This window comes from Numenius arquata, unplaced genomic scaffold (genome assembly GCF_964106895.1).
Source record: "Numenius arquata unplaced genomic scaffold, bNumArq3.hap1.1 HAP1_SCAFFOLD_1677, whole genome shotgun sequence".
NCBI lineage: Eukaryota > Metazoa > Chordata > Aves > Charadriiformes > Scolopacidae > Numenius > Numenius arquata.
The window spans coordinates 1-12,736 of NW_027414096.1; the positions used below are offsets into that span (position 1 = coordinate 1).

Consider the following 12,736-nt stretch of genomic DNA (forward strand, 5'->3'; position numbering starts at 1 on the left):
ACTTCCCGGAAGTCGCTTCCCCCCCCCCCCCCCGCTCCCGTTTCCGGGAAGCGTTTCCGAGTCCTGGGCGGAACTCGCCGAGCTCCTTTCCGGAGTTTGCGGGAAGTTCTTCCGGAGGGGATTCGAACGCGCGCCGAGGTGTCCCGAAGCTCTACCGGAAAGAGCCGAAGCTGTACCGGAAACACCCGAAGCCCCACCGGAACACCCGAGGTTCTACCGGAAAGAGCCGAAGCTCCACCGGAAAGACCCAGCGCCGTCCCGAGGCGTCCCGAAGCTCTTCCGGAAAGGCCCGACGTTGCCCCGAGGAGACCAGAACCTGTTCCGGAAAGACCCGAACCCTATCCGGAAAGGCCCGAACCTCTTCCGGAAAGATCCGAACACTTTCCGGAAAGACCCGAAGCCTTTCCGAAAGCTCCCGAGGCTTCTCCGGAAGCGCCCGAACCCGTTCCGAGACTGCCCGAAGCCCCTCCGGAGGCGGCCGAACGGGTCGTGCCGGTGCGGAGGCGGCGGGAGCGGGAGGCGATGAAGCGCGGCCGGGGCCGGGCCCGGGGGTAACGCGGCCCCAAAGCAGCGGCCATGGCGGCCAACATGTACCGCGTCGGCGGTGAGCGGGGGCCGGGGGTGGCGGCGGGAGTTGGGGGGGAGACACGGGGTCGGGGCCTCTGAGGGGACGGTGGGGGGTCCCGTGAGGGGATGAGGGGGGTTCGTGAGGGACGGAGGAGGCCGTGAGGGGAAGGGGCGAGGGGGGGGGGTGGGGGGGTGGGTGTCCGGTGAGGGGATTAGGGGGGGGTCCCTGAGGGGAGGGGGGGGGCCCAGGAAAGGAAGGGGGGGGCCCCGTGAGAGGATTGGGGGGGGGGGAGGGGCTGAGGGGAGGCCCGTAAGGGGAATTGGGGGGGGGGGGGGGGGGCGTGAGGGGATTTGGGGGTCCCATAAGGGGAAGGGGGGGTCCATAAGGGGAAAGGGGGGCCCATGAGAGGATTAGGGGGGGCCCTGAGGCGAGGGGAGGCTCATAAGGGGAATGGGGGGGGGGCATGAGGGGATTTGGGGGTCCCCATGAGAGGATTAGGGGGGGCCCTGAGGCGAGGGGAGGCCCGTAAGGGGAAGGGGGGGGGGGGGCCCTGAGGGGATTTGGGGGGTCCGTGAGGAACTGGGGGGGGGGGGGGGGGGGGCGAGAAGGGAGGGGGCGTCCCACAAGGGGAAGGGGGGGGCCCGTGAGGGGATTTGGGGGTTCATTGAGGGATTGGGGGGGGGAGCGTGAGGAGGAGGCAGGTTTGTGAGGGGAAAGGGGGGTGCCCCAGAAGGGGAAGGGGGGGCCCTGAGGCGAGGGGAGGCCCATAAGGGGAATGGGGGGGGCCGTGAGGGGATTTGGGGGTCCCCATGAGAGGATTAGGGGGGGCCTGTGAGAGCATTTGGGGGTCCGTAAGAGAAGTGGGGGGGGGGCGTGAGGGGATTTGGGGGGGCCATGAGGGACTGGGAGGGCCCATGTGAGGAGGGGAGGTCCCAGAAGGGGCAGGGGGGGGCTGTGAGGAAAAGGGGGGGTCCCTGAGGCCTAGAGGTGGTTGACACTTTCCCCCCCCCTTTGTTTGGGGGGATCCCTGGGGGGGGCAATGGCGAGTTGTGACAAGAAGGACCCACAAGGGGGAAAAAAAGGGAGCCCCCATCTCTGGGGGAGGGGGGTGGGGGGGGCCCAACTCATCAAGGGGGGGTCTGTAAGGGGGGGGGAAAGAAAGGGGCTCCCCATGTCCGTGAGGAAAAGGGGGGGGCTGTGTCTGTGAGGAGCAGGGATTGAGGAGGGGGTGTGTGTCCCGTTTTTTTGGGGGGGGCCTGTTTTGGGGCGGTGTGTCCCGTTTTTTTTGGGGGGGGGGCTGTTTTGGGGGTGTGTGTCCCATTTTTGGGGGTTGGAGGGGTCTGTTTTGGGGGGTGGGGACCCCCCCAGGTAACAAACCCCCCCCCTCCTTGTATCTATAATAAGAAGGATATCCCTGTCTCCGTGAGAACTCCCCCATTTTTTTTTAAGAGGAAAAGCCCCCCTTCCCCCCTTTTATTTTTTAGAAGAAAAAGGGGGGGTTATGAAAAGGGGGGGGCTCCTCTCGTTGTGCCCCCCCCCCCCCCCAATTTTTTTGTTCCCTACAGATTATGTGTATTTCGAGAACTCCTCCAGCAACCCCTACCTCGTCCGCCGCATCGAGGAGCTCAACAAAGTAAGTAGACACCCCCCCTCCAAAAAATAAAGGGGGGGGGGGGCGGCGGCTTTCTCCACCCCCCCTCCTCATTTTTATGCCCCCCCCCGACCCCCCCAGACCGCAAATGGCAACGTGGAGGCCAAGGTTGTGTGTCTCTTCCGCCGACGAGACATTTCCAGCAGCCTCAACAGCTTGGCCGACAGCAATGCCCGTGAGTCGGGGTCGGGGGGGGCTCTGGGGGGGGGGCGCTACACCCCAGGGGGGGGGCTCTGGGGGGGTCTGGGGCTGTGTCCTGTCCCCACCCCCCCCCGCCATAGTGTTGGGGTGTGGTGTAGGGGCAGATCCCGGCTTGTTGCTCTTTCTGTCTTGGGGTGCTGCGCCCTAGGGGGGGGCTCTGGGGGGGTGCTGTGCCCCGGGGGGGCACTCGGGGGGGGCCGCTACACCCCAGGGGGGGGCTCTGGGGCTGTCCCCCCCCCCGCCATAGTGTTGGGGTGTGGTGTGGGGGCAGATCCTGGCTTGTTGCTCTTTCTGTCTTGGGGTGCTGCGCCCTGGGGGGGGGGCTCTGGGGGGGTGCTGTGCCTCGGGGGGGGTGCTGTGCCCCGGGGGGGGGATCTGGGGCTGTCTCCTCCCCCGCCATAGTGTTGGGGTGTGGTGTGGGGGCAGATCCTGGCTTGTTGCTCTTTCTGTCTTGGGGTGCTGCACCCTGGGGGGGGGCTCTGGGGGGGGTGCTGTGCCTCTGGGGGGGTGTTGTGCCCCGGGGGGGCACTCGGGGGGGGGCGCTACCCCCCGGGGGGGGGCTCTGGGGCTGTCCCCCCCCCCCGCCATAGTGTTGGGGTGTGGTGTGGGGGCAGATCCCGGCTTGTTGCTCTTTCTGTCTTGGGGTGCTGCGCCCTGGGGGGGGGCTCTGGGGGGGTGCTGTGCCTCGGGGGGGGTGCTACACCCTGGGGGGGGGCGCTCTGGGGGGGTGTCCCGCTTGGGGGGCCCCCAGGGATTTTTCCCACATGTGTGAGCCGGGCTTTGCTTCCCCCCCCCCCCCTTCCCTTTCCTTTATTACCTCCCCCCCCCGCCACGGCTTGGGGTGCTGCCAAAATCCACGGAGGAGAGGGGGGGATGGGGGCGAGGAGGGGGGGGGGCTGTTGGGAGAACAATGCACCTCCCAGCTTGATGGTGGAGGGGTGGGGGGGGCCCCCTTTTTTTTTTTTTTTGAACCCCCCCAGGAGAATTCGAGGAGGAATCCAAACAACCCACCATGACGGAACAGCAGCGGCACCAGCTCAAACACCGGGAGCTTTTCCTCTCCCGACAGTTCGAATCCCTGCCCGCCACCCACATACGGTACATTTTAACATTGGGGGGGGGTCGCTGGGGGGGGGGTGGGGTGGGCAACACCCTGACCCCCCCCCCTGCCGCGAACTCCCCCCCCCCTTTTTTTTCTACCCCACAGCGGGAAGTGCAGCGTCACCCTCCTCAACGAGACCGACATCCTCGGGCAATACCTGGAGAAAGAGGTGAGCCCCAAAACCCCCCTTCCCCTTAAATTTTTTGAGGGGGGGGGGGAATTTTGACCCCTCCCTCACCTAGCTGACCCCCCCCCCCCCCCTTTTTTTTTGGCCTCCCCCAGGATTGTTTTTTCTACTCCTTGGTGTTCGACCCCGTCCAGAAAACCCTCTTGGCCGATCAGGGCGAGATCCGGGTGGGCTGCAAATACCAAGCAGAAATCCCCGACCGACTGGCTGAAGGTTTTTTTTTTGGGGGGGGGGGGGGTGTTTTAATTCTGTTTATTTTCTGGGGGAGGGAGTGGGGGGAGGGGGATTAAATTTAAAATACCCCCCCCCACCCAGGGGAATCGGACAACCGCAACCAGCAGAAGATGGAGATGAAGGTGTGGGACCCCGACAATCCCTTGACAGACCGGCAAATCGACCAGTTCCTGGTGGTGGCCCGGTGAGTTGAGGGGGGGTCAAGAAAATTTGGGGGGGGCCCTTACTGACCCCCCCCACCCTTTTTTTTACACCTCCGTCCTTTTTTTTTTACACCCCCCCCCCCCCCTCAAGAGCCGTGGGGACTTTTGCCCGCGCCCTGGATTGCAGCAGTTCCATCCGACAACCCTCCCTCCACATGAGCGCGGCCGCCGCCTCCCGGGACATCACCTTGGTGAGATTTTGGGGGGGGGGGGTTACCAGGACCCCCCCACGCCCCTTGAGACCCCCCCCACCCCAGCGCCCCCCTGTTTCTGCTGCCCTAGGACCCCCCCCCACTCCTCCCTCCCCGAGCGTCCCCTCTATTCCTGCACCCCAGGACCCCCACATATCCCCCCCCCCGCCCTCCCAAGACCCCCCCAGTTTTCCCCCAAACCCCCCACGACCCCCCCAACATCCAGTACCCCCCTACCCCAGTGTCCCCCTACTCCTGCCGCCCCAGAACCCACAAACACACACCCCCAGAACCCTCCCTGTCCCCTCAGGACCCCCCAGTTTCCCCCCACACCCTCCCAGAACCCTCCCCACCCCCCCAGGAGCCCCCCAGATCCCCCCCAACAACCCTCCAGAACCCCCCCGCCCCCCCCCCCCCAGATGCCCCCACGACCCCCCCACGACCCTCTCCACCCCAGCATCCCCCCCATTTCCACTGCCCTAGGACCAACCCCACTCCCCAGAACCCCCTCCCCGAGCGTCCCCTCGACTCCTGCCACCCCAGGACCCCCACATATCCCCCCCACGCCCCCCCAAGACCCCCCCACATCCCAGTACCCCCCCATTCCCCTGTCCCCCCCACTCCTGCCGCCCCAGAACCTACAAACACACCCCTCCAGAACCCTCCCTGTCCCCTCAGGACCCCCCAGTTTCTCCCACCCCCCCAGGACCCCCCCAGATTCACCCCTAGAACCCCCCCAGATCCCCCCCACGCCCCCCCCACCCCAGCATCCCCCCCATTTCCACTGCCCTAGGACTACCCCTGCTCCCAGAACCCCCCTCCCCGAGCGTCCCCCTCGACTCCTGCCACCCCAGGACCCCCCCATGACCCCCCCTTGACCCCCCCCCCCTCCTCTTTTTACCTCCCCCCCCCAGTTCCACGCCATGGACACCCTGCAGCGTAACGGCTACGACCTGGCCAAGGCCATGGCCACCCTGGTGCCTCAGGGGGGGCCGGTGCTGTGCCGGGATGAGATGGAGGAATGGTCGGCTTCCGAAGCCATGCTCTTTGAGGAAGCTTTGGAAAAATACGGGAAAGACTTCAACGACATCCGCAGGACTTTGTGAGTTGGTGGGGGGGGGGGGGCACAATAAAAAGACACACACACACACACACCCCCAGGTGTAAGAAATCTCTCTCCCCCACCCCGTATCCCAGCTCCCTTGGAAGTCTTTGGCCAGCATCGTCCAGTTCTACTACATGTGGAAAACCACCGATCGTTACATCCAGCAGGTAAAAAAAAAAAGGGAAGAGGGGTTTGGGGGGGGGCTCCTACCCCTTGGGGGGGGAGGGGGTGTGTGTGTGTGCTAACGTGAGCCCCCCCCCGCTCCACTTGTCTTACCCCCGTCCCTGCTCGCAGAAGAGGCTGAAGGCAGCGGAGGCGGACAGTAAATTGAAGCAAGTTTACATCCCCACTTAGTAAGTTGGGGGGTGTTTGGGGTTTGTTTAGTTTTTTTTTTGGGAGGGGGGGGCCCCCCTCCTGACCCCCCCACCCTGGTTCTTCTCAGCACGAAGCCCAACCCTAACCAGATCATCTCGGTGGGCTCCAAACCCGGCATGAACGGGGCCGGCTTCCAGAAGGGTTGACCTGCGAGAGCTGCCACAGTCAGTGCTGGGGGGGGGGGGGGGGGACGGGACGTGGGAGGGGGTTCTGGGTGGGTGGGGGGCGCTCCTGGGGGTGTGTGGGGGTCCTGGGGCGGCAGGAGGGGGGGGGGACGCTTGGGGAGGGGGGGGTTCTGGGGGGAGTGGGGGTTATAGGGCAGTGGAAATGGGGGCATGCTGGGGTGGGGGGGGTCCTGGGGGGCGTGGGGGGGGGTCCTGGGGGGGCATGGGAGGGGGGGTGGGGGGGTTCCTGGGGTGGCAGGAGTGGGGGGCGGCGCTGGGGTGGGGGGATGCTGGGGTGGGGGGGCTTGGGAGGTCCTGGGGGGGTGGGGGGCACTCCTTGGGGGTGTGTGGGGGTCCTGGGGTGGCAGGAGTGGGGGGATGCTTGAGGGAGGGGGGTTCTTGGGGTGGCAGGAGTTGGGGGGACGTTGGGGGGATCTCGGGGGGGCTTGGGGGGGGTCCTGGGGGGCATGGGAGGGGGGGTGTAGGGGGTTCTGAGGGGGAGTTGGGGGTCCTGGGGGGGTGTGGGGGGGCTCCTGGGGTGGCAGGAGTGGGGGCGATGCTGGGGTGGGGGGATCCTGGAGTGGTGGGAGTGGGGGACACTGAGGTGGGGGGGGGATCCTGGGGGAGACACTGGGTTGGGGGGGGGTCCTGGGGGGGCCGTGGGGGAGTTTTTGGAGTGACAGGGGGGGGGGGGAACACTGGGGTGGGGGGGTTAATGGGGCAGGAAGTGGGGGGGGGGCGGGCAATAACATAGGGGCTGTGGGGCAGGATGTGGGTCTTGGAGGGCAGGGGGGGTCTCACACCTACCGTATGTCGTCCCTCCCCCCACAGCCACCCAGTCTGCCAGTGGTACGCCTGGGGCCCCCCCAATATGCAGTGCCGCCTCTGCGCCTCCTGCTGGATCTACTGGAAGAAATATGGGGGGCTCAAGACCCCCACCCAGTTGGAGGGGGCGGCCCGAAGCGCCTCGGTGAGCCCCACGGCGAAGGGGGGGGGACACACACACGACACACACAGTCACCCCACTGACCCCCCCCTTGTGTCCCCCACACCACCCCCCACATCTCCAGAGGATGTGGACCTCCCCCCCCAAGCACCCCAGGGCTGGACCCCCCCCACACTGGGGACACCCCTCTCCTCAAACCACCCCACACATCCCCAGGGACCCCCCCCCATATCCCCCCCCCCCTCCCAGCCACCCCAGGGATGCACCCCACACCCCCAGAGACCCCCCCCACACCCCCAGCCACCCCTCTTACCCCACTGGGGAGCCCCCCCTTCCCCCTCCAACCACACTAGGGCTGCACCCCACACCCCCAGAGACCCCCCACACCCCCAGGGGACCCCTTTTGCCCCACTGCGGACCCCCTCAGCACCCCCCAACCACCCCAGGGCTGCACCCCACACCCCCAGAGACCCCCCCACACCCCCAGCCACCCCTCTTACCCCACTGGGGAGCCCCCCCTTCCCCCTCCAACCACACTAGGGCTGCACCCCACACCCCCAGAGACCCCCACACCCCCAGGGGACCCCTTTTGCTCCACTGCGGACCCCCTCAGCACCCCTCAACCACCCCAGGGCTGCACCCCACACCCCCAGAGACCCCCCCACACCCCCAGCCACCCCTCTTACCCCACTGGGGAGCCCCCCCTTCCCCCTCCAACCACACTAGGGCTGCACCCCACACCCCCAGAGACCCCCACACCCCCAGGGGACCCCTTTTGCCCCACTGGGGACCCCCTCAGCACCCCCCAACCACCCCAGGGCTGCACCCCACACCCCCAGAGACCCCCCACACACCCCCAGCCACCCCTCTTACCCCACTGGGGACCCCCTCCAACCACACTAGGGCTGCACCCCACACCCCCGGAGACCCCCACACCCCCAGGGGACCCCTTTTGCCCCACTGGGGACCCCCTCAGCACCCCTCCCAACCCACCCCCCCTCAAGTCCCCTTCCTCACCAACCTGATCTTTTCTCTTTGTGTGTCTCTGTGTGTGTGTGTGTGTCCGGGGCGGGGGGGCCACTTTTGCAGGAGCCCCATTCTCGGGGTCACCTCTCGCGCCCCGAAGCCCAGAGCCTCTCCCCTTACACCACCACGGCCAGTCGGGCTAAATTACTGGCCAAAAATCGCCAGACCTTCCTGCTCCAAACCACCCGCCTCACCCGCCTGGCCCGTCGCCTCTGCCGCGACGTCCTCCAGCCCCGCCGCGCCGCCCGCCGCCCCTACGCCCCCATCAACGCCAACGCCATCAAGGCCGAGTGTAGGTGACGCTTTTTAGATTGGGGGGGGGTAAACGACACACAGCCAGCCTCCCTCATCCTTACGGCCCCCCCCCTCCCTTTTTTTTCTTCATCGTTCTCTTTTTTTACTCGCCCCCCCCTTCCCTCCCCTCCTCTCCAGGCTCTATCCGCTTGCCCAAGGCGGCCAAGGCTCCTCTCAAGATTCACCCCTTGGCCCGCCTGCCCCTGGCGGCCATCGTTAAGGAGCTGGGTGAGGGGATGGGGTGGAAGGGGGGGGGGAGTGTGTGTCACTTGGGTGGAGGCGGGGGGAGGAGGGGGGGGGCGAAGGGGTGCTTGGGGGGGCACCCAGGGGTGTGGGGAGTCTGGTGTTGGGGATGTACGGGGCGTTGGGGGGGAAGAGGAGGTGTGGGGTGCAGCCCTGGGGTGGCTGTGGGTGCTGGGGGGGGTCCCCGGGGGTGTGGGGTGCAGCCCTGGGAGGGGGCAACAGGGTGCTGGGGAGGGTCCCTGGGGGTGTGGGGTGCAGCCCTGGGGGGGGCAACAGGGTGCTGGGGGGGTCCTTGGGGATGTGGGGGTCCCCAGGGGTGTGGGGAGTCTGGTGTTGGGGATGTACGGGGCGTTGGGGGGGAAGAGGAGGTGTGGGGTGCAGCCCTGGGGTGGCTGTGGGTGCTGGGGGGGGGTCCCCGGGGGTGTAGGGTGCAGCCCTGGGGGGGGCAACAGGGTGCTGGGGGGGTCCTTGGGAGTGTGGGGGTCCCCAGGGGTGTGGGGAGTCTGGTGTTGGGGATGGGGGGGGGGTGTGGAAAAGAGGAGGTGTGGAGTCCCCGGGGGTGTGGGGTGCAGCCCTGGGGTGGCTGTGGGTGCTGGGGAGGGTCCCCGGGGGTGTGGGGTGCAGCCCTGGGGGGGGGCAACAGGGTGCTGGGGGGGTCCTTGGGGATGTGGGGGTCCCTAGGGGTGTGGGGGTCCCCAGGGGTGTGGGGTGCAGCCCTGGGAGGGGCAACAGGGTGCTGGGGGGGGTCCTTGGGGATGTGGGGGTCCCCAGGGATGTGGGGAGTCTGGTGTTGGGGATGTGGGGGGGGGTGGAAAAGAGGAGGTGTGGGGTGCAGCCCTGGGGGGGGCAACAGGGTGCTGGGGGCTCCCTGGGGACCATGGGGGGTCCCTGGGGGCGTGGGGTGCAGCCCTGGAGGGCTGGGGGCTCCTAGAGGTGGGGAGGGGGTACAGGGGGGGGTCCCCAGGGGTGCAGGGTCTGGCCCTAGAGGGTGCTGGGGGGAGTCCTCGGGTGCGCTGGGGGGTGGGGGTCCCTGGGGTTGTGGGGTCCCCCAAGGGCTTGTTGGGCTGGATTTTGGGGCTCTTCCTCGGAGCTGGAGGGGGGGGGTCCTGTGGGGCTGGGGGGAGCTGGGGGGCACCCCCTAACGCAACACACACACCCCCCGAACCCCCCCCCCCCCTTCTCCTCAGCCGCACAGGCCCCCCTGAAGCCGAAGACCCCGCGGGGCACCAAGACCCCCATCAACCGGAACCAGTTGAGCCAGAGCCGGGGACTGGCGGGACTGGTGGGCAAGAGGGGCTACGAAGGGGCGGGCGATGGCCACCGCCCCCCCCGGGTACGGGTACGCACTCCTGGGGGGGCTACCAACATCCCTCCCCTCCATTACGGGGGTACAGGGGGGTGGAGCAGGTGGGGAGTGACAGGGAGAGGGGGCGGGGCCTAGGGGTGATTGACAGGGGGTGGAGCCTATAGGGTGATTGACAGAGGGTGGAGCCTGTTGTGGTTAGGGGCGGGGCCTGTGGGTGATTGACGGGGGTGGGGTGATTGGCAGGGGTGGAGCCTATGGGGTGATTGGCAGGGGGTGGAGCCTATGGGGTAATTACAGGGGAGGAGCCTATGGGGTGATTGGTGGGGGTGGAGCCTATGGGGTAATTAGCGGGGGAGGAGTCTATGGGGTGATTGGCGGGGGTGGAGCCTATGGGGTGATTGGTGGGGGTGGAGCCTATGGGGTGATTGGCGGGGTGGAGCCTATGGGGTGATTGGTGGGGGTGGAGCTATGGGGTAATTAGCAGGGGGTGGAGCCTATGGGGTGATTGGCGGGGGTGGAGCCTATGGGGTAATTAGCGGGGGAGGAGTCTATGGGGTGATTGGCGGGGGTGGAGCCTATGGGGTGATTGGCAGGGGGTGGAGCCTATGGGGTAATTAGCAGGGGGGGGAGCCTATGGGGTGATTGGTGTGGGTGGAGCCTATGGGGTGATTGGTGTGGGTGGAGCCTATGGGTGATTGGCAGGAGGCAGAGCCTATGGGGTGATTGGCAGGGGGTGGAGCCTATGGGGTGATTGGCAGGAGGCAGAGCCTATGGGTGATTGGCAGGGGGTGGAGCCTATGGGGTGATTGGTGGGGGTGGAGTCTATGGGGTGATTGGTGGGGTGGAGCCTATGGGGTAATTAGCAGGGGGGGGAGCCTATGGGGTAATTAGCAGAGGGAGGAGCCTATGGGGTGATTGACAGGGGGTGGAGCCTATGGGGTAATTAGCAGGGGGAGGAGCCTATGGGGTGATTGGTGGGGGTGGAGCCTATGGGGTAATTTGCAGGGGGAGGAGCCTATGGGGTGATTGGCGGGGGTGGAGCCTATGGGTGATTGGTGGGGGTGGAGCCTATGGGGTAATTAGCAGGGGAGGAGCCTATGGGGTGATTGGTGTGGGTGGAGCCTATGGGGTGATTGGTGGGGGTGGAGCCTATGGGGTAATTAGCAGGGGGAGGAGCCTATGGGGTGATTGGCAGGGGAGGAGCCTATGGGGTGATTGGCAGGGGTGGAGCCTATGGGGTAATTAGCGGGGAGGAGTCTATGGGGTGATTGGTGGGGGTGGAGCCTATGGGGTGATTGGCGGGGTGGAGCCTATGGGGTAATTAGCAGGGGGAGGAGCCTATGGGGTGATTGGCGGGGGTGGAGCCTATGGGGTGATTGGTGGGGGGCGGAGCCTGGGAAAAGGGGTGGGACCAACGGCGGGGATGATTGACAGGGGCCTACGGGAACAGCGCTGGCCCTGATTGGTTGAAAAATGGCCCTGATTGGTTGAAAAAGGGGGCCCGGTGGGCGGGCACCTGGGTTGATTGACAAGGCGGGAGGTGGGTGTGTGGGCGGGGCCGGGCTTGGCGGAGGCGGCTTGTGATTGGCCGAGGGGCGGGGCCTGACGCTGCCGCCCAGGTCGGGGGCGGGGCCTTGCCCTTCTCAGCCAATGGGCGCCCCCTGGCGGCCGGACTGCGCGCCGGGCCCCCCCCTGCCAGCAAGAGGCAGAAGCTGAACCCCGCCGACGCCCCCAACCCCGTCGTCTTCGTGGCCACCAAGGACACCAGGTCTGGGAGAAGGGCGGGCTACTGGGTCTGCGGAGGGGGCTACTGGGTCTGGGAGGGGGCTATGGGGCCTGGGAGGGAGGCTACTGGGTCGGGGAGTTGGGCTACTGGGTCTGGGCAGGGGGCTATGGGGCCTGGGAGGGGGGCTACTGGGTCGGGGAGTTGGGCTACTGGGTCTGGGGAGGGGGGCTACTGGGTCGGGGGTTCGGCTACTGGTTCTGGGGAGGGGGCTACTGGGTTGGGGGTTGGGCTACTGGGTCTGGGAGGGGGGCTACTGGGTCAGGGGTTCGGCTACTGGTTCTGGGGAGGGGGCTACTGGTTCTGGGGAGGGGGCTACTGGGTCGGGGGTTGGGCTACTGGGTCTGGGAGGGGGGCTACTGGGTTGGGGGTTCGGCTACTGGTTCTGGGGAGGGGGCTACTGGTTCTGGGGAGGGGGCTACTGGGTTGGGAGTTGGGCTACTGGGTCTGGGAGGGGGGCTACTGGGTCGGGGGTTCGGCTACTGGTTCTGGGGAGGGGGCTACTGGTTCTGGGGAGGGGGCTACTGGGTCGGGGGTTGGGCTATTGGGTCTGGGAGGGGGGCTACTGGGTCGGGGGTTGGGCTACTGGGTCTGGGGAGGGGGCTACTGGGCCGGGGAGTTGGGCTAATGGGTCTGGGAGGGGGGCAACTGGTTCTGGGGAGGGGGCTACTGGGTCTGGGGGAGGTGCAGAGCTGCTGGGAGGGGGGGGGCAGAAAGGGGGGGGGCTCAGTGGGGCTGGGGGGGGGGGGTGTCGATCCGGGGGCCTATGGGGCAGAGTTGGGGGCAGGGGTGGGGGGTGTTATCTCTGGGGTGCCCCCCCCCAACCCCTTTGACACCCCCCCCCCCTAATTTTTGTGTCCCCCCCCCAAAAAAAAGGGCCCTCCGGAAGGCTCTGACGCACCTCGAGCTCCGTCGAGCCGCCCGACGCCCCAACCTCCCCCTCAAACTCAAAGCGGGGCCCCCCCTCAGGACGGGGGGGGCGGCGGGGGGGGGAACGGGAGTGGGGGGCTCCTCTTTACTGACCCCCCCGCTTTCCGTCACCGCCGCCCCCCCCACCGCCCCCACCACCCCCCCCCCAAAACCCCCACCACCCCGCCAGCACCTCGGAACCCATCGTCCTCGAGGACTGACGTGTCCCCCCCCCGACAAAAAACACC

At 67.2% G+C, this 12,736-nt stretch overlaps 1 protein-coding gene across 1 annotated transcript; it reads left to right on the forward strand.

The window, feature by feature from the left end:
• The first annotated feature begins 576 nt into the window (after positions 1–576).
• Positions 577–12,709, forward strand: MTA2 (metastasis associated 1 family member 2). The gene is given in 21 exon segments (XM_074166985.1): positions 577–604; positions 2,134–2,201; positions 2,301–2,394; positions 3,401–3,518; positions 3,628–3,691; positions 3,805–3,922; positions 4,025–4,127; positions 4,238–4,337; positions 5,252–5,443; positions 5,535–5,609; positions 5,737–5,795; positions 5,885–5,958; positions 5,961–5,981; positions 6,813–6,821; positions 6,824–6,951; positions 8,017–8,245; positions 8,386–8,475; positions 9,678–9,796; positions 11,416–11,564; positions 12,456–12,530; positions 12,619–12,709. Coding segments are annotated over 21 exon segments (2,004 nt in total).
• Positions 12,710–12,736: the final 27 nt, after the last annotated feature.